Source organism: Labrus mixtus, chromosome 6, assembly GCF_963584025.1.
Source record: "Labrus mixtus chromosome 6, fLabMix1.1, whole genome shotgun sequence".
NCBI lineage: Eukaryota > Metazoa > Chordata > Actinopteri > Labriformes > Labridae > Labrus > Labrus mixtus.
In genome coordinates this window covers 23,890,783-23,912,499 of record NC_083617.1, presented here as the reverse complement: position 1 = coordinate 23,912,499, position 21,717 = coordinate 23,890,783, and the positions used below count along the sequence as shown (strand labels likewise).

The following is a 21,717-nucleotide window of genomic DNA, read 5'->3' as shown; positions in this document are numbered from 1 at the left end:
AGATTCACATCTGCAGGGAATGATCCAGCTGCAAACATACTGTAGTAATGAACACTCACAAGTGTCGAAATCGGTCTTTGTCTCGAGACCACTTTTTGAAGGTCTCGGTCTCCTCAGAATCCAAAACATTTTTATCCAGTCTCGTCTCGGTCTCAGACTGGGCGGACTCCGGATTTTAAATCAAGACCACCACTGATCGGCTATTTTTCCACGTCATCACTTTGATTACATGGAAAAAGCCTTTTCTAAAATGACAAATAACTTCAATTAATTTGTAGTCTGATTTTTATTCCCCGGTTACAATCGCAACCTTCCCGGTGTTACGGTCTAAGTGAGTGACACGCCCCCTAAACACAAGATGAGGATTCTTCAGAGATATTTATTTTCTTGGCCTCGGAGCGTTCTGATCTCGGTTAGTGTGGTCTTGACTACAACAACTGTAAGCCAAATAACTACATTTTCAAGCTGGATCGATGATAAAACATCAGATCTGTAACTGAGGAAGCTGAAAAATAAGTTTCACTTTATTCTTTGAAGCTTGCGTGGAATGAGTAGGTAGTTCTCACACAAACATTTATTTCAGGGCATTTTTCAAAATACAGTTTGCTTCAGAAAGAGCAAAAAAGAAAACCAAGACAAATAAAGCACAAAGATAGTATTTTAAAAAAAAAACTGAGATATTGTTTAAGGAACAGGTAAATAAAAAGATATGAGCTTCGCACTTTGCTGTTGTGTGTTTGAACATCTGTGAGTGAAAAGAGAGAGACGGTGTTAAAACATCTGTTATTGGTCAATCCCAGAATTACCAGAAGTCTTAACGGCGTGTCCAACATGCAGAGCGCTGCAGCTTCACACACAGCACAAACAAACACGAGGTTTTAAAAACTCATTCACCAGGATTTTCATTCCACTCGAAAATTCTATAAAATTATGATAAACAACAATAAAACTGATGTTAATATTTATGTGAAGTGATTAACAGAACAAAACATGTCCTCAAATCAAACAAAATAAACCCACACATGGTTTAGTATATTCCTAAATGAAACGCTCATAAACATCAAGTATTAAAAATCACAATCATTCAATTAAAGAAGACAATTAAATTAAGAAAAGTCTAACAAATATAATCAAAATCAGAGAAACCTCCATTAATGAAACCAATGCAGAGTACCCAAAACTGCAGTTCCTCCAGTGTCCACTAGAGTCTGTCTCCTGCAGTGAGTCAGTCCCCATAGGTTGGGTTAGTTAAACATGTTTACAGTCTGGTACAAAAACAGTTTGGGTCTCTAGAGTTCACCTGTTTACATTATATTAAGTCTTAAAGAGCCCATATTCTGCCCTTTTTGGGGTTCGTATATTTAATCTATGTACCTACTTTTGTACGTTCACAATAGCTAAAGTCCGAAAAAAGTGTCTGTTTTCATGTACTGCTCCTCCTTGCTCCCTCTACGCTCTGAGTCCGTCAGCTACGCTCTGCTGAGCCCCCACTGTTAGACCCCACGTGGGCCAAGTCTGCTTTGATTGGTCTGCCGATCCGCTCTGTCGTTATTGGTCAGTTGCTCAGCACAGTTCTTGGAAATGTCCCGCCTCTTTTACCATATTGGGAATGCAGCCACTGGCTCCGTCCGAGGGGAGCATAAACATTAGCACCATAGCACTACTGTGCTACCGCAGGCAACGGCATATCGTGGGCGTGCTACAGAAGTTAATGGGCGTGCAACATGCCACAACGAGCCAATGGGCTTAGATCAGTGATCTCACTCTGACAATGACGTCGGAATGACAAATTTTTATCGAGGGGGGCTAGAACCGAGCGTTACATGCAGCTAATGCTACAGCTAACAGGTTGGAGATGCCGCGTTTCCGCAGACTTTGAATTTTTGCACATAGATGTGCCTAAACATGCACAGGACACTATGAAAACACACTAAAGAGCATATAAAACCAGAAAAAGCATAATATGGGACCTTTTAAAGGGAGGTAGTATTAAGGGACGTGGCCTCTTTGAGTGACAGGTGGGAGCTGCAGGAGGCTTCACCTCCTACTTGATTTGACATTTCACCTCCTCATCTAGGAGCAAAGCAACAGCAAGCTCTACGTCTTCTTCAATCCATTTTTTTACCACTGACATCGTCGCCAATATGCACACAGAGCCCGGCTCTGCAGGCGCTCCCAGATGCTCTTTCCTCAGATGCGCACACGTTTTTAGAGCGGCCGTGCCTAGGGCGATTCATCTCTGTATGATCGGCACCTTAAGCCCGCCTCAGGCCTTCATTTGACCAGATCAGGATTATATTTGGGCTCGCATTGCGGCTATAGGAGCTCCATAAATGCCAGCAACTTGAAACAATCACAGAACAGTTCCAAAAATTATTATAATAAACTAGGCTGCTGTTTCTGACAGACGTTAAAATTCACCCAAAATGTCTCTCCACTTACACACTTACACCCCCCCACCCCACACACACACACGTTATGGAGCCCTGTGCTGCTCACGTGTTCCTGTCGGGGCCATATGAGAGCGATTTGGGGCAGCAGGGGAAAATCTGGGTGGTTTGAAGCGAACCAGAAAGTGTTTAGATTGTTGTCACAGTGGCAAGGACACGACCATTAAGCTGTCGTCTGAGGTGACGCACAGGTCACTCAGACAAGATCAGCCTTGAACAGCGAGTGAACTCATAAACAAACACACACACCCAGGCCGCCATTACGTCTAATGCACCCATATTCATGTCTGTATGATTGTGCTGGAGTGTGTAAGCTCGAGGTGGGGTAAGAATAACCCCCCCTGCACACGCTCTTTTTCTTTTACCTACAACTCTGAAACGACTCGGAGGGGCCTCCGACAAAGCCGTCAGTGTTTCTGAGGGAACTGGTGCCAAAAATCACCGGCTGCCCGCTCATAGGGACGGACAGAGAGCGAGTAGAGAGTAAGGCGTGCTCCAGATGTGGCGCCTGTCATCCTTCAGCTCCCCTAACTCCAGATAAACGTTCTTCTTTCTTTATTCTTCCCTCTTTTCTGCCTGCCTGCCAGTCAGCTAATTCACAGTAAAGCCACATCATCTCTACCTTGTATCGAATGTCCTCTGATGTGGAGCCGCAATCTGACAGTTTAATGACACCTACCCTCCTAACAGAGGTGGCAAGAGTACATCAAGTCTTCACTCCAGGAGACATACAGATATTTTTGTGTAAAAAGTAATGGAGTGAAAATAATCATCATTAAAGGAGTGGGAGGCGGGTCGTTGTGTCAGCCGGGTCGTCGTATCTGAGGGTCTGAGCTAATTTAGTTTTTTATGTCTGGCTCTGTTAAAATGTTTTGTCCCAGTGCTGCGACGGATTAGCATGTTAGCTCTCTCACTGTTGTGATAACTAGCAGCGTCTGCGCTACTTAACCGAGTCCAGCTGAATGTTGGTGAGGGAGAAAGATCCTGTTACACACACACACACACACACACACACACACACACACACACACACACACACACACACACACACACACACACACTCACTCACTCTCTTAATATGTCCTTTAACCCTGAGCCTCTGGTTTTAAGCCTCTAAGAGAAAAGCACTCGAGTCCCCAGCATGTGGATCCTCAATGATAAAAACACTTGTTTCATTAGAGACGTAGACCTGACCTATTCAACCTGCGGTTTGTGGGACAAAAAATGGCCCTTTAGAGACCCTAATCTGGACATTTTTTATCTTTAATGTATATACAAATTTGTTGGTTTATTTCAAGAAAAGAAAAGAGCAGAACAACTCATGTAAAAAACAGTCACATACTCTCCTCCTCCTCTTCAGTTTAAATAAGTCTCAGAGCTCCTCAAAACATTTCTGTGAAGTTTCTTGTTCTAAATCCACTCTGGTCCTGTATTTGATCATGCCTATAAACCCCTCTATTTCAGCCCTGCTCAGAACAGGCTGTTTCTGTGTCTGTACCTTTAAATATGTAAATGAGCGGTGTCTGACCACGCCCCTCTCTGGAAGGGCTTGGGTGTCTCGGGCTTTCTCGCTCCATGCCCTATAGTTTACGGTGAGAAGTCAGACTCAGAGGGCAGAACAAACACCTAGCTGTGGGAGTGTCACCCACCTGGGGGAGGGGTTACTGCCCTTTGTGATGTCATGAAGGGAAAATCTCAAAAGGCCTGTTTGAGCACACATTTTCTGAAAAGTGGAGCAGGCAGAAGACGGAGAGGATGGACATTTCTCATCATTGGGGGGTTTGTAGACAGACTAGAGACACATATTAGAGTTAGAGGACCATGGAGAAGTGGATTTAGCAGAATATGTGTCCTTTAAATTAAAAAATGTGCATTGTCATCACATTACGCTCTACAGGTCTGACATGTAGAATATTAAACGTCTTGTCAGTTTTATAAACCTGGCCTCTCCGACAGAGTAATTGAATATTCCTGGTGTAGTCTGAACCTCCACCCACATTCTTTCATGCCACATGTAGAGAGCAGACGCAGACTCACAGGACGGAGCTTGGCAGCTCTCCACCACTGCCTGCTGAAATGGATTTTAGTCATGCAGGGACCTTTATTAAAAAGTCCTCTCCTGGAGTGTTTCTGTGGCCACAACCCCCCCCCCCCCACACACACACACACACACACACACACACCTCCTCCTCCACCTCCACCCTGCTGCTGCTCTCGCTCCACATTTGGGAGCCATTAGCAGGCTGAACTTGAGGCTACTGTACACCCCCACTCATAATGCTGCGTGAGGCCTGGCAGGGGGAAGCCTGGCTTATGATACACACTCATACAGGTGTGTGTGTGTTTGTGAGTGAGTGTGTGTCAGTCCTGTTAAATAGCACACAGTCTCAGTCCTCTGTGATTTATATATTTCTTTTTATTACACACCGGAGCTCTGCTGTTGTTTTGACCACTGACCACCTCCTCTCTCTCTCTTCCCCCCCCCCCCCCCCCCCTTTACAGGCTGAGTATTCTCCAGATGGGCCTGAGGTCGGATACGGATCTTTCCATCAGCAGTACTGGCTGGACGGGCGCATCGTGGCGGTGGGGGTGATCGACATCCTGCCCACCTGTGTGTCCTCCGTCTACCTGTACTACCACCCAGACTTTGCCTCGCTGTCTCTGGGCTCCTACTCTGCTCTCAGGTGCGTTTAAAACACTTGTGTTATCCACTTCCTGTTGTTTTTTTAGTCATGTCGGTGTCACTTCCTGTCACAAACACAGTGCTGCATTCTGCTTTAATTCTGTTGAATGAGCAGAGTTTACAGATATTTAGTTTTCAGTGAGAAGAATCTGTAACATGGAGCTCCTCAAAGAGAAGAATGTCTCTCCCTCTCACGGTGACTCCCTTCTTTGTTCTCACTTTTATTCTTCACTCGCCCTCCTCTTAACCTGCTCTCCCCCTGACTCTTGATCTTTGTGGCCCCGCCCACATTTGATCTCTCCTTAGAACTGAATACTGTAAGTGCCATAATACTGAAAGGTCGGGAAAAATACCGCTTTCTTTGCACTTGATTGGTTGAGACGGAGCTCTGTTTGTGGTTCAGCTGACGACGGCTCGCTCTGCCAGGATGAAACGAGAGACACACTCGCGGACACACACACACACACACACACACACACACACACACACACTGGAGGCACGTATCTGGGCTTTCCTGTAAAATGTAACCCAATAATGTGAGAAAGGCTTTTTCAAATATTTCTGCACAGATGTGGGAGTCTGGGTGAGCTCAGCTTCAAAGTGGGTGTGTTCAGGTGTGAGTGTGTGAGTTACGAGTGTTCGTTCACGTGTGTGTGATTTAGGGGTTCGGACAGACGGGGTCGGCTCTTATAGAGGGAACACCCTGGTCATCACACACACACACACACACACACACACACAGGCGGCTCCTCCTGATCACTTGTTATTTTAGGAGTCTGACTCCTGCAGGAACACAGAGCGCTCAGTGAGGACTAAAATCCTCCCGCCTGTTTACGGACACTCGAGTCCAGGTCTTTGATCAGGTCTGGACACTCCCTGGTCTGAAGACTCTGTCAGAGACTTACTGGGCATGAACACACAGATACACACATTTATTAATTAAAATGTTTCTAATCAACAGACGGCCAACACTGAGCTGCTAAAGTGCGGCCAGTCAATCGTTTCATACATCAAATACTAAATACCACAGCTAAAAATGTTATTTTTTACTTCTTAGGACACGCACAGTTACTTTATTTTTATTATTTTTTCATGCATAAACTAAATAATTTAACTTTATTTTCAATAAACACATTCTCAATGCGTCACATGTCCTCTGGGGTGGTTTGAGGTTTATCATCTAAGAGTTTTATTAGAAAAATCTGCAGGAACAGAGCAGTCTTACAACACTTAGAACCACTGGCCTGTAGGTGGCGCTGTATAGGATGACTTGATTAGATGGGATGAGATTAGATGTGCTATTTGCAAAGATACAGCACAGTACAGTTCTCTTAGACTTGATCCGTTTCTCAGTGAACTTTCTAACGTTCACTGAAGTAGCTGAGGTGAATCCATTCCATCAAAACGTATGCATCAGTTAAAAAAGGGTTTTAAAAAGCTGTAGTGACCAGTATATGAAAGGGTTCAAAGTTAAAGATCATGAAGGAAAATCACGCCCTTTTGGATCATTTGCAGGTTAAGCTTTGCAAGATGTAAAAAGATGTGTTTACGAGGATGTGAGGATGAACGTGAATTAGGAATCCTATAAAATGACATGAGGACGATTGTTTCCTGCGATATGTCAAAAATTCACACATATAAGTGCTGTGTTTGCAGATATAAGATAAACAACACACACTCATCGTAGTGCATCATGAAGGAACTCAAAGTCTGTTTTCTACCAACCACAACATCTTAAAAACTGTATTTATTAGTCCTCGTGTAGAGAAACACTTCAAGGTGTGAACAGACGTTATCACCAGGTGAGAGCAAGGCCTGCATGTCATTCTGCAGAAGAAACAGGAGAGGGGGGTGTTGAGAAGATTCTAGCAGGCGTGTGGCTCCTCTGCATCCGAGGAGGAGGGGAGAGGAGAGGGGAGGAGGAGAGGAGAGGAGAGGAGAGGGGAGGGGAGGAGGAGAGAGTCTCCTAATGAGGAGCCTGAGGCGCTGTGTGCAGCAGACTCAGCAGGTGTCCACCATGGAGCTCTCTCTTTTTGAAGATGTCCTGATGATGATCTGATTTTGATCCGACTCCTGACAGATTCCACGTTTACTTTTAGTGCCTGTGCATTCTCCTAAACATGCATGAGGTTAATGATCAGAATGAACAGTTAACCTAAAGAGAAATATGAAGGAGTAAGAACAAGTCATGTGTTTGACTGGACACTCGTGCACACTGACTTTGCACAACTATTTTGCAAATTGTTTTCGTATGGAAACCTCGCAAAAGTTGACATCTCCCTCGTTGTTCTCCTGCAGCAGCTTTTGGTTCAATGTATGACTGAAGATCTGACGTTATTTTAAATGTTCTGGTACTTGTGGACACGATTGATCATTAAAACATTAGAGATTGTATCGTTTTAAAACACCTGGTGTCTTACCACACTTTGACAACCTTCAGCAGATGTGTTTCCCTGCACAGAGTAGCAGACATGAAGCAACCGCTCGCTACACGGCCAGCTAACTGTTCCCTGCTCTCACATTCACTGTGGTCTGTCTCAATCCTGCACACAGACTCTGAACAGCACATTATCTTCATTTAAAGTTCTTACACACGCTGTTTTCAGCTCTGAGGTTAAGAAGGAGCTGTGTGCATCACTCTGCACGATATAACTGGTTAATAAACGTCTAATCTAGTGTTTGGAAATGTTTCTGCATGCATGTGAGGCTGCAGTAAGCACCTTGTGGTATGCACCATTATGGGCCCTTTGTGTGCAGGTGTGTGTGTGTGTGCACATCAGTATGAGGAAGCTGTGCAGGAGCAGAGGCCTTGATAATTGGCTTGTGCTGGAGTGTCAGATGGCTGAAGAGGGGATAATGGTGGACTCAAGCTGCTGCCATGGGGTGGGGTGGGGGGGCTGGAGGAGGAGGGAGTGTGAAGGGTGAGGAGGAGGGAGGCTTTTTGTGAATGGGCCCCTCGCCTCTCTTGACCCCCCTCCCCCAATTCAAGCCTGCCGGTTGCTTTTGTGGAGAGGGGATGGGAACCCAGGAACCTGGCAGCGAGTGGGTGACCTTCCAGCACCTCGCTCTCTCTCCGTCCCTTTCTCTTTCTTGACCCCTCCTCCTTTATATTCTCCTCCTGCTCCCTCTCTCTCCCCCCCAAGCCTCCCCTCTCTCTCCTCACTGGCTTGGCCTGCTTTGTCCCGTGTCTTATTTTTCAGAGCATCCATTTTATTTTAAGGCCTCTTTCTCTCCCTCTTAAGTTTGGGAAGAAAGGCTTTTCTCCCCCTCGGTTTGAGCGGGTGAAACGCGGAGGGTGGAAGGACGAGCGAGACAAAAAGAGAGAAGAAAGCGGAGCTGGACTTTAGATATGGAATAGTGACGGAAATGGGGGAGAGGGAAAATAGGCTTTTAGAAAAAAGGATGCAATTAAGGAAGAAACTATGGAGGGGAAATAAAGCAGGCCAGACTTTTACTGTATTTGAAGAAGCTGTATAAATCTTCCTCCTCCTAAATCTTTATTTTACACACTCTCTCCCTCTCTCTCTCTCTCTCCCCCCTCTCTCTCTCGCTCTCTCTCGTCCTCTCTCCCTCTCTCTCTATCTTGTTCTCTCTCTCCCTCCCTCTCTCTCCCTCTTTCTTTCTCCCCCTCTCTCCCTCTTTCTGCTCGGGGCCTTGTGCAGATGGAGAGAGGAGGTGGTTGTTTTTGTGTGATGAAATGAGACTGAGGAAAGCCGCTTCCTTCACGCTGGGTGTTTACTTCCTCAGCTCGGTCTCTGCCTAGAACTCATTTCATTACTTAGCGCGCTCGTTCGTATCGTGTTCCAACAACGACCTGCAAGAACAGCACTTTAAAGGTGTTCCAGACACATCTCTTACTCAATTACCTTTAACACTTTCTGACTTCAGTGCACTTACATGGACTTGAGTATCTTGGTTTTGATTGAGTTTTTTGTTGTTGTTTTCATATGATGCTCCAAATCAAAATAAACAACCGTGGAAACAAACACCACAATGTCCCTCTGTAACAGTGTGTGTGTGTGTGTGTGTGTGTGTGTGTGTGTGTGTGTGTGTGTGTGTGTGTGTGTGTGTGTGTGTGTGTGTGTGTGTGTGTGTGTGTGTGTGTGTGTGTGTGTGTGTGTGTGTGTGTGTGTGTGTGTGTGTGTGTGTGTGTGTGTGTGTGTGTGTGTGTGTGTGTGTGTGTGTGTGTGTGTGTGTGTGTGTTTCCTGCTGCAGGGAGATCTCGTTCACCAGGCAGCTGCAGAAACAGTCCCCCAAGCTGTCCTACTACTACCTGGGCTTCTACATCCACTCCTGTCCCAAGATGCGCTACAAGGTACGCTGCATGTCATCATCACACCAAACACAACACGATTAACACTTTTCACATACTCAATAAAAACAGAAAACTTCAAGGTGGAAGTTCTTTACCATCCTGTTCCCAAGACTTAGTAAACTAATTTCAAGTAAATATATAAATAAATAAATGATGGAGGTGACTAGAGCGCAGGCGCTGCCCGTGTCACTGAAGACCATTTTTCAGAATATCTGTTTTAGATCTTTCACACCTTCACTAACCTCCTGAAGTTTATCACTCTGAGCGTCGTGTGTGAACACAAACATCTGAATGTTTCTCTCTTCACCTGGAGTTTCTCCTCCAGCCTCCTCGTATTTATTCTGCAGAAAATCAGAGTGATCTGATGTGAGAACGCAGCAGGATATAATCAGGAGAATTCACCTGGAGCGAGTGGGAGGGGGTGGTGACGTTTATTCCCTGTGATCACTGCACGACCACAGACTGTCTGCACGCCACCTCTACCATCTCCATGCTCTATTGAACCTGCTGCATTATGTTTCCTGTTCTCCAGTATGTTCTTCTTCACTCTTTAGTTCAGATTCAGATTCTGTTCAACTACACGTAGCATTGATAGAAAGACACATATTCTAATTATAGCGTCATGTAGAGGACGTCCTGCATCATGGTCGGGTGGTGCAGTGAGGTGAATGGAAGAAGAAGACCTGAGGGTGCAGGGGGGTGAATGTTCAGGAGTTCAGAGAGGTACAGAGGAGCGAGGTTATGGGCGGCCTTTAAGGTGAGGAGCAGAATCTTGAAGTCAATGCGATGTTTAACTGGGAGCCGATGAAGCGGCTTTGAGAATAAATAAAGGTTTGAATATAGAGAGGGAAGGAGAGACGGGGTGGATGTCTGCAGAAGTTATTTCATGATGTTCACCTGCAAACTGTGCAGAAAATAAAGGGAAAGATAAATGTGCAGGGAAAGGCTGATAACACAGCTGGCTGGCGTAAAAACAAAGAGTAAATGTTCATCTGTAGGAGGGAACTCCAGTGGAGAAGGGCGAGAGGACAGAAAGGGGGACGTGAGGAGGAGACGAGGCTGCTGAAGACATTACAGGTTGAGGGAAAGGTCACAGTGTACATGCTGTAGAGGATGAACCGTCTGAACCGGCACAGAATCTAAAGTGCATGTGCACACGGGAGCCGCTGTCTGTGACGCGCTCACACGCTCCCCGAACACTCGGAGGGACGCACAGATTCAGGAGGAGCTTTCTTTTTCATCTTTTTGTTCTCTCATTCGTCGCCTAATTCCTCTTTCTCTCCGTCATTTCTCCCCGACGTTCCCAGAGAGTTTCCTTGTTTAGCAGACTGATGTCTTGTTGAGGATGATGGCAACGTGCCACACCTTCTTATCCTTTACATCTTGTTTTGTGCTCGCTTTGGGACAGTGCATGAGAGTGTGTGTGTGTGTGTGTGTGTATGTGTTGAATCTTGATCACGCCGTTACCCCAGCACCAAGCCCCCCCTGCAGAGGTATTTACTCCCCCTGCCCCCTATATCTGTTCTTCTGCAGGGTCTTGTTCACAGCGTCCCCACTTCTTCTTCTTCTCTCACTGTTCGCGGGAGGAGGTGGGGGGGGGCAGAAGAAGGGTGAGAAGGTTGCCCAGTTCCCACCTTCTTGCTCTCCCACTCCCACAGAAACACACCCACACTCACACACACTCTCAGCACATGCTCGGTGTCTCGCTCCTTTGTCTGATTTGCATACGGGCCTGAGCAGTTCATTAATGCACAGACATCGGGGGGGGGGGGGGATTGTTCTGAGGACGGGGAGCCCCTAAACGCTGCGCTTTAAAGTTTCTGGATCTCAGTCCTGCTGCTCGCCTCTTGAAGGACCCAAACAGCAGCACTTGAACCCTGCTGGACTCCACTCAAACCCCTTTAACACCTCCTGCCCGCCCCCCCCCCGTCTCCCCTCAACACCTCTCCAGGAAACTCTCCCGACCCATCATGTCCACAATGAACATTTGAAAATACAGCTTGACTCCTCCAGTTGGGCTTTTTGTGCACGCTGAGACGAAGCTTTCCTCTCCAACAACATCTCAGAAGATCTTTAGAAGTTCTGATTCATGTGAAAGTAGGCTGCACCTGATAAGATGATTTTAATGCCTTTTAATATCCTCTTCCACCACTTCAGTTTTATGCACCTCAGTATACCTCTCTGTGGATTCACTCGATAGTCGTCCTCGTTCCCTGAGGAGCGATGAGCTGCATTATTATGTAACTGACACCAGGAGTGTTTGAAAGGACGTTTATAGTGACCCTACAGGCTGCTCTCAGACGTACAAGAGAGCTTTTATTTATTATTTTAGATTTTATTTTTGGCCGTTTTGTGCCTCCATTGTAGAGATAGGACAGTGGACAGAGCCGGAAATCAGGGAGAGAGAGAGAGGAGTGGGGAATGACATGCGGGAAAGGAGCCACAGGCGGGATATGATCCCGGGCCGCCCGCCCGGAGGACCACAGCCCCCACACATGCGGCGTGCGCCACCAGCGCCCCACCAACACCCCAATACAGGAGAGCTTTTAAAGGCCCTATTTAGGTTACACTTTGTTAAACTTCACCCTGAGCTGCCCCCCCCTCATTCCCTCCTGCTGCATTTGACTGAAGACTCTGAAGACCTTTTCATAAACACAAGTCCTGAAAAAGTTCAAACACGACCCAGAGGAGCTGCACATGTGTTGAGTCGAGTCGGCACGATACCAGAATTTTAAATCTTTAAATCTTTGAAGTAAAAAAAAAACAACAGATGTTGATACCTGGGTCGATACCACACCTTCAAAAACATGTCCCTATGTTGGAGGATTTCTTGTTTTAAATGATCACTGATTGCAGGAAATGTTGTCAACGTATTTGTGGAATTGAGACGGCTTGTAGTTGTTGTATTGATGGATTCATTCACTCTCCATACCTGTAATTGTGATATTTCAGGAGCTTTGGTGCTTTTTGAATCTGTCGATCATTAAAAGATCAGAGAGCGGATCGTTTGAAAAGAGGGGGCATCAAAAAGTATTAAAATGTTTGACCTCGTCGGTCCTCAGAGTCCGTCTCTTAATCCTGTTTTTATTTTGGAGTCCCTTGAGCTTTTCTCTGCCAGCTCCCGTCTCTCGGAACCTCCATGTGTGATGGTTTTAAACCCACCTTTAGCGCCAGAGCCTGGACATGGTCCTGCAGAGCCCCTTTAAGGATCCTAGGAGCCTTGGAGTGCAGCCATGAACAGGGGGCTGCCCGGCCGCTGTCAGACCATCTCCTTTGTCCTCTGAGCGGGGACGGAGCGTCCCACTGAGCCGTGCTGGTTTGGCTGGTGGGTTCAGGCTCAGACGTGACATCCTGCCCCTGGCTGGGTTCCCTGGTCCTCAGTCCCCTCAGGTCCTCAGACCCTCCCTCTTCCTCTGATGTTGGGTCTGCACAGAGCAGAAGGTGAGAGCAGAGGTCTTTGCCCTTCTGCCTCTCTTCTGTTTCTCACATTGACTCTCGTGTCTGAATGAGGCGCTCATGACTTCAGATGAACTGAGACTCTGATACACGTCTCTCCCAGTGTGACCACCACAAGGACACTTCTTACTTTTATCTCAATGCTAAGTTTACCGGGAAGCTTTGCAGTGTCAACAAATGAGTAAAAAAACAAACATATTAGTGTTTAAAGCTGCTTCATACAGAGATCAAACTGGTCCCACCGAGGAACAAAAATAGAAGTGTGAGGGTCTCTATATTGGGTCACACTGACCATGGTCCTGCAGAGCCCCTTTAAGAGTCCTAGAAGCCTTTCAGTGCAGCATGAACAGGGGGCTGCCCGGATGCTGTCGGGCCAAAGCATCGTATTTGCACAATTTAAAGTGTGCAAGAACTTGCCTGCAAGGTTTTTGTTATTTTTTTTTTTTTTAGCCTTTATTAGACGCACGGCTGAAGAGAGACAGGAAGTGTTGGGAGGAGAGAGAGCCAGGGGGGATGACATGCATCAAAGGACCGAGGTCGGATTCAAACCCACCACCGTTGCGATGAGGACTATAGCCTTTGTTCGTGGAGCGTGCAACATAACCGCTAGGCTATCTGATGCCCCTGCCTGCTGTGTCTTATAAAATAGATGTTTTTTAAAGCTTCAGAATTTCCAGATGCTGTCGATCATTAGAAGAACGGAGATTGTGTCGTTTTAAATACTGAACATGAGTGTAGAAATGTTTGGATGTGGACAGACCCTGATGGAGGACTGCAGAGTACGCTCAGTGTTATCAAACCCTGCACCATCAGGACTCTCTGCAGCAGACCTGAATCTACTCTAACCATTATTCTAACAGGGCCTGACGTTATCCTCGACATGGTCTGGATTCAGCTTTCTACCCTGCAGCTCAACTCCAGTTTTCTCTCCAATAACTCCTCCGTCCAGCTTCAGCAGCTCGCAAAATGTTCTCATTTGTTCACTACATTTCCCCTTTTTATTTGGACTGAACTTGGAGTAAAGATCTTTGCCACGTTGTGGTGACTTCTCTGCAGCCGAGTGTGTGTGTTAGCTGTGTTCTCTGGAAGACGTGTCGAGGCAGACTTTGATGATAACAAACGAGGCGGACGAACACTCGGCTTTACTGACCTGCAGTACCTGCCTGTAACAGATGAAGCTCTTAATAAAGAGGCATGCACGCTCAAACACACTCAGAGAATAGAGAGAGAACGGCCCGCTCGCTCCTGGTCAGTGAGGGAGAGAGAGAGTTACATGAAGTGGCTCTTACTCTTGTTATTATTGTTCACTGTGAAAGAATGTCTCGCTCTGAGCCCAGGAAACCATTAAGTTTTCCACAGAGAGAGAGAGAGAGAGTGAGTGAAAGGAGGAGGAAGAGGACAGACGGAGAGAAAGAGAGAAAGAAAGGAGTGACAAAATGTGTGCCAAAATGAGAAAAGGAGGCGAGATGAAAAGGATTATTGGTTTCCCGGCGCTACCTCTCTGACTTTTAAAGAGCTCTTTGGTGGCAGCTGCACCTCCGCTCTCTTTCAGGCCGACTCCTCCTCGTCCACAAACAACAAACACGGTCGCAGAGCCGCTCAGCAGTTTGCACACGGCTGGAGCTTTGGAGTCCAGTGGAGCTGAAATGAATCCATCCAGGTGTCAGACTGTGTGCAGGACAGAGGGAGGAAGTTAAAGTTGGTCTCAGTCGGTCACTGTTGTTCTAATGTTTGTCTTAATCAGTGTGTGCCTGAAGGCTCGTCTGTCACCTGCTGCTGCCTGAGCTCAGTCCTCATGACATCAATTACACACGACCAAGTACCTCAGACCTCACAACGAGGTGTTTTTAACCCTGAAAAGTTATCAAAAGATATCTCTAAGGACTTCATGTTCTTTTCTCGCTGGTTGAATTCAGATCACACAAATTAATCCTCAATATTTCCCCTCAATTAAAAGACAGAGCTGATATTTAGTCCTTTGATCCTTTGGTAATTTGATAACTTTAATTGATTGACAGCACTGTTAACAACTGAAACATAACATTCATGAATGATTGTATCTTGCACAGGATGAATAACCTAAACTAAGCCCCTCTCAGACGCCCCCCTTCTCTGCAGGTCCTGACACGCTGAAAGGCTCGGAGCTGCAGCCGTCAGGACTCTGCATGCATGTTGTTCTCGCAGACGAAGATTTGTTCATGGAGGTTTGCTTTTTGTAGTTTTGTTTATTAAACTTTAAATATAAACTTTGTCAACCTGGAATAGATTTTTTTAAGAGTTGAACTGACTGCAGAAAGAAGTTTTTTCTCCAAACTATTCGAATGATCCTGCACTACAGCTGTGTGATCTTCAACTTAAAGGTGGAGTCAGAAATGTTTGTAAACTCAACATTCAAACTGGGCCCCTCCTCCTGGGCTCATCGCCCCCAGAAGCTCCGCCCCCTGCAGGATGTAGTGTGTACGTTTACTGCTTGTAGCTACACTGCAAGCTAACACACGCTATCACAAGCTAACCGCCGGTGTTTGTCACCTGCCTGTCCAACAGGAAGCAGACCAACTCCACGTCCACGGGTAAAAGACAACACAAGGTTCACCCTCGTTTTAGAACCAGCTTTATCCACTCGGTGTTTCTCACTGTGTTTCCTCACTGTGATTATATTTTCTTTTCCTTGCCGCTACGTCCACATCCGTAAACTCACCTGCTGCGCTGTCATTGGCTGGAGGAAACACACCAGCTCCGCCTAGAAATGTCCCGAGTCAACCAGAACAGAGCAGAACAGTAAAATCCAGTCAGAGGACAGAGTCTCTGCAGACACAGTCACCACCACACATGTACGGAGGCCCAGAAGAGACGATGGAGCAGATTTACTTTAGGAGAAGTCTGTGTTTTATTTTGAAGGAACAAGCTGCTGACTCTGTCTTTACAAGTTTACACAGGACAGTTTCTGTGTTGAGCTGCAGGTTTACACGTCCGGACTCAGTGCTTCCTTTTCTCTTTTTGTTTCCGTTCATCTTTCAGCGACGGTTCAAAGAGAGCCGCCTCCATGCTGGTCGAGATGAAAGATGGATGGAGACGGAAAAGATCCGACTGAACAAACTTTCTGCTGATTTCATTCAGAGATAAAAACATGTTTTGTTCGTGTAGCTAAACGTTATTACTGAACAGGATCTTTTGTTTTCATGGTGCAGGATCTCGTCATTTCTGCACGCTGAGATGCACAAATGCACTGCGAGGTGGTTTAAAGTTACTGTAAAGATCTGTGGGTCTCTCACGGTATTTAGCGCTCTCTTTTCCTTTAAACTGAAGCAACATTTTTTGGATTTGTATGAACTATTTTTTTTCTTCTCCAGCAACGTTCGCTTCCAGCAGTCCTCATGTAACAATCCCTGTTCCCATCAAAATAAGATCAGACCCAAACCGGCTCCTTTTCAGCCTCTCTGAGAGATTTAAGAGCCAAAGCAAACCCCCTCTATTTCTGCCTCCAGCTCCCCCCCCCCCCCCCTTTAAAAACTGGAGCCTTTCTGACAGTAACCGTTCTGTCGACTCGCTCGACAGGAGACCACCAACAGAGCACCTCTCAGCAGAAACATTTGTTTAAAGTTTTTCATAACTTCTCGTCGTTTTGGTGCCTCATCATCATCTCTTTTTTTTTTTACACCCTGTGTGCTGCCACGGTTGTGTTTTTAACAAATCATTAACAGGCTGCAGCCCCACCCCTCCCTGAGGAGCGCTGACAGGCTGAGGGTCTGAGGGGGGCAGAGGTCAGCAGGTCAGGTCAGAGGATTCAGTCTGACTGTGTGGATGGATGGACGGAGGGGGTGGGGGTGTGTGTATGTGGTGATGTAGAGGTGTGAAGGTCAGGAGGGTGAAAATGAGAGTGTCACGCTGAGCAGATCCAGAGCCCTCTAGCTGCCACACCAAGGTGTTTGTCTTCCCATTAACTTCTCCACTATTTATTTTCAAACCTGCTGCAGCTGCACCGCCTCGTCTAAAACGCTGCTTTCTTTTCTGCAGAGAGGGAACGCAGTCAGACCGTTGATAAGCCGAGGTGGTACAAGAACACGTTCATTACTGGATTTATTCATTCATGGGTTCATTACCTGGGTTTAAAAAGAAATATGTAAAAACTGAAGTCTCTGAAGGATGTTTCTATCGGCTGTTTGCGTGCAAAGCTAACTCAAGCTCAGCTCATATTGAGATTTGGGAAAGGCCTCTTCTGCAGCATGCAATGATTCAAAAATAATCTATTATTCTCCTGAAATGCATTAAAGGTAAAGTAAGGAGCCTGTTTTTAAAATGTCAGGAGTAGAAAGTACAGATGTTTGTTGAAAAGGCCTCATGACAGCAGGGAGCCGTGTGTGTGTGTGTGTGTGTGTGTGTGTGTGTGTGTGTGTGTGTGTGTGTGTGTGTGTGTGTGTGTGTGTGTGTGTGTGTGTGTGTGTGTGTGTGTGTGTGTGTGTGTGTGTGTGTGTGTGTGTGTGTGTGTGTGTGTGTGTGTGTGTGTGTGTGTGTGTGTGTGTGTGTGTGTGTGTGTGTGTGTGTGTGTGTGTGTAGGTAGGTCCTGGGTCGGTTCCTGCAGTATGAGGTCTGAGGTGGAGAGATTAGACCCTCTGCAGATAGCGAGCTGTGGTCTCCGTGTCAGACGGGAGCGTAACACCTCGCTGCCCGCACAGACCTGAGCAGAGAAAGAGATAAAAGTGCCCGCGCTGTGAGCTGATGCCCATAAAAGCTCTGCCATTGGTTCTCAGGGCTCCGGCGAAACGCGATCCTGTAAAAATATTTTCTCCTCATTAACCTGTCATCCGTGGAGCCGTGACGCATAGCTGGGCGAGGGAGTGCTGGGACGGAGGGGGGGGGGGAGATCATGGAGGGGCCTGGGAGGGATGTTTTATCTGAAGGTCGTCCTGTGGTAATGTGCGAGTTAGGTGAAAGGTTCTGGTGTCCCCGAGTGTTTAAACAGCAGCAGTTAGCGTAAATCTCCCCAAACACACACACACCATATGTGTTCAGGAAACACACACACACACACACACACACACACACACACACACACACACACACACACACACACACACACAGATCTGAGTGTCTCAGTCTGTGGTGAAAGTGTGTGCGTGGTGTGTTTGGACGTGTCTGTCAGTGCTGCTGTCCGTCTGTCTTCCCGTCTGGTTTTAGTGTTATTTGTGCGAGCTGTGTGTTTGTGTGAGCTGTGTGTTGTTTACGTGTGTCCATCATCATGGCGAGGCCCCCCAGGCGGGCCCCTCCTCTGTGTGCTTGGGGGGACAGAGGGTGTGTGTGTGTGTCAGGCTCTGTGTTTATTGGTGTTTGATTCAGACGAGCTGGATGTGACCCGGGGTCAGGGAGCTGGCCCGGGCCGGCCCGGGTTAGGCCTGCCTGGCTCTGGGTCACACTGAGGGTCTTTGTAAACCCTCTGAGTTCAGATTCAGCCTGTGTGACAACAAACTGAATAAAATACTGCAGAGAGACGATAAACGTGACACCATGACCGTGTTTGTGTGTTTGGGTCAAATGTTCATGTTCTGCTGAGAGTGCTTCACAAATAATCCGACATAAAGCCTCGTTCAGTCTTCATGATCGATGTGACGAGCCATAACCTGCTTATAAAACAGACGGAATCAGACCCAACGAGGAAAATCTGTGACCTCATACAACGACAATATGATTCATCGTAAATGTCAATAACAGCTCTAACTTTGCAGGTCTTATACCTCTCTGCAGTCCTCATTAAAGCCCATGTTGTCCTCGCTCTCCACTTAGTGCTAGCTAACATCCAAGTGTGGCAGCCCCCCCCCCCACCCTCTGGAACTCTCTTCCTGCAGTTACATTCTGGGCCTGTTCAACTCATCTCAGGGACTTAATTGGAACAGGTGTGAACAGTTTACAATAATTAATTTGAAAACTGTTCACACCTGTACAGGACAAGATTATCAACAAGATAAGAGGTCTGCTTTGTCCACAGGGGGCGCCAAAAACCCCACACACAAATCAGAGTCCCCTGCTTTAACCTCCACAGTACTGAAACAGGCTCTTTTTGTTTTGCATTATCCATGTATCTCAGGATATCTTTAGCCTTAGACCAGCGGAGGTCAAACAAAAGTGATCTCATGTTCTCTGAGAGCGATTCAACTCACTGATGGAGCCGCTGGGTCTCACACTGAAGATTAAAGTATAACCCTCATTCTGCTCTGTAGAGATCTGAGCCGGGCTGAACACACTAACGGAGGCTGCATGTAGACCGTCTGCACACTGCACAGTCTGTGCACACACACACATAAAGGGACACCTCAGTGAGGGGGGAGGTGGGGTTAAAACTCCGCTGGAGATATGAGCAGGAAATCAGCAGCAGATGTTAAAGTCAGAGAAACTCTCTGAGTCCACCTCCTGGTTTTTACTCTGACAGGCCTGAAAGAGGATCACAGTGAACTCTGCTGCTGCTGCTGCTGCCACGTGACACGCAGAGCGATTTTCCTGCATATCATTCCCCACTCTCTCTCTCTCTCTCTCTCTCTCTCTCTCTCTCTCTCTCTCTCCCTCTCCCAGATATCTGACTCTATCCTCTGTCTGTTCCTCCAATAAAGACACAAATAGCACCAAAAACGAGCTGGCTAAACACTGAAGCTTCAGAGTCCACCACATGAGAACCTGCGTGAGCATCGACTCTAGAGAGGAGGGGGCCGGGGGAGACAGCGCTCTACAATGTTTAGGATTTGGACTGCAGTACCAATTTTAACCACTAGGGGTCAGAGTTACATACTGCTCCTTTAAATCAAATCAAGTTTATTTGTATAGCACTTTTAAAAACAGCTTCATCTGACCAAAGTGCTTTACAGGCAATGCATAAAAGCAAGAAATAAAAAATGTATCTATACATATATATACACATATACATGCAGCATACATACATATTACAAACACATACATACCCTCATACCTACATGCACATGCATACATACATGCATACCTAAGCTAAATATATGGGGTCTGTTTCCACTTGTTTTAAATGCCAGGGAAAATAGGTGAGTTTTGAGTTATGATTTGAATGGATTTAACGTGTTGATTTGTCTGATGGAGGGAGGCAGTTGATTCCACAGACAGGGGCCGGCCACCGAGAACGCACGGTCGCCTCCGAGTTTTCGTTGAGCTCGAGGGACTACAAGGAGCGACTGTTCAGAGGACCTAAGGGGGTTACAAGTTCTGTTAAATACGGGGGGGCTAGACCATGCAGTGACTTAAAAACAAGTAATGGTATTCTAAAATAGACTCTAAGATCTACAGGGAGCCAGTGAAGGGAGGCGAGTACAAGGGTGATGTGCTCTTGCGTGCGTGTACCTGTAAGTACCAGGAGTCTTATTGTTGTCAGGAGATGATGAAACAAACTCCCTGAGCTCCACAGGTTATTGCCTGACACAGTATCACGGTGAATCGACCATTTCAGGCAACATGGCGCTGAGGGTTTTTTTGGTCTGACGGTCTCCCAATTAATGAAAGTTTTCCTGACTCTGCACGTTAAACTCAGAGGGAGGAAGAATTCTTGCGGAGGGTAATAGAGGTTTCAGTTTTCACGAGGATTCCTTCTCTGCAGCGAAGCGCTCCATTTATGTGTCTGATTAACGGCTCTTCATATAAATCATATATGTGCTGGCCTCGGGCGGCGCTCCCTGTAAGGTGTGAGAAAACAGAAAAGTGTGAAGAGAGGAGCAGGGTGACGGTTTGTGTTCGAGTCGTTGGTCATAAAGTTCCTCTGACAGCAGCAGGGCCTGTGTGTGTGTGTGTGTGTGTGTGTGTGTGTGTGTGTGTGTGTGTGTGTGTGTGTGTGTGTGTGTTTCTGTACATATGGTGTGTGTGTGTTTACTGCTGGTGATGGAGGTTGTGTCATTGTTTACACTCCAGCAGCTCGTTATTCAGATGTGTAATCCTCCCATGTCTCGTTAAAGTTCAGTTCATCGGGAAACGTGCACTGAAGAAGATCGCTCGCAGATAAACGGTGACCTCTGATAGAAACACCAGAATACAGCGACTGGATGCATCCTCGCACTGCGCACTTCATATTCTTCATCTCCTTCCCTCATTGGCTGCAGATCTTTATTCCTCCTCTCCATGTCAGCCTCTTTCTACTTTACTTCTCCCGCTTCTTTGCCTTCCCGCCGCCACCCCTCTCCCCTCTGCGCTGGGCCTCCTCCATGCTGGCTCTCAGTCTGCACCTATCACTCCCATCAGCTCTCCTCGGCCCATGACTCGGAGACGTTAATACCATCCTTTTAGTCATCTGCATCTCATTTTCTCCCTTCCCTCGCTCTCTCTCTCTCTCTTCTCTCTCTCCCCTGTGTGCAGAAGTTTTTACTTGTTCCCTTCTCCCTCCGCTCGTCTTTTCCCCCCTCCTCAACCCGCCTCGCTTTCTGCCGCTCTGCAAACGAGCCTTTCAGAGGGTGTCAGTCATCGGCATCACCTCCGTATCCGTCTGAACATGCGGAGCGCAGAGAGAGGGAGAGGAGGGAGGGAGGAGGGAGGGGGTGATGGATGCTTTGGTGTGGGAGGAGCAGAGAGGCTGAGGAGAGGAGGACTAAAATAAAAATAAAAGATTTCCATCGTCTGGAAAGTCTCATCTTGGGCCCCTTGAACACAATCAAACTCAGCAGATGTCTTTGTGGTCGTCACCATGCGGTCACTATCACTTCCTCTGGCCTCTTTCGGCGCCTTAATGAGCTCACAGACCTCGCCATCAGCCTCCTCTCTGAAAAAATGCACTTTTCAGAAACCATTACTGGCGTCTCTGCGTGTATTAGTCACTGATC

At 46.8% G+C, this 21,717-nt stretch overlaps 1 protein-coding gene and 1 long non-coding RNA gene across 6 annotated transcripts in view; one reads left to right on the top strand and one right to left on the bottom strand.

Annotated features, from left to right (window-relative positions):
• Positions 1-21,717, top strand: part of LOC132975818 (arginyl-tRNA--protein transferase 1) — a 62,058-nt gene that overhangs the window by 28,687 nt on the left and 11,654 nt on the right. For all 5 annotated transcript variants that reach the window (XM_061040635.1, XM_061040636.1, XM_061040634.1 and 2 more), the window contains 2 exons: positions 4,953-5,134; positions 9,349-9,448. In XM_061040635.1, coding sequence (XP_060896618.1) covers positions 4,953-5,134; positions 9,349-9,448 — 282 coding nt within the window. The remainder of the gene's footprint in view (positions 1-4,952; positions 5,135-9,348; positions 9,449-21,717) is intronic.
• Positions 15,092-15,806, bottom strand: LOC132975802 (uncharacterized). Its single transcript, XR_009673310.1, has 2 exons — positions 15,603-15,806; positions 15,092-15,537 (listed from the first exon to the last, which is right to left on the bottom strand). It is a non-coding gene; the product is annotated as an uncharacterized LOC132975802 (long non-coding RNA).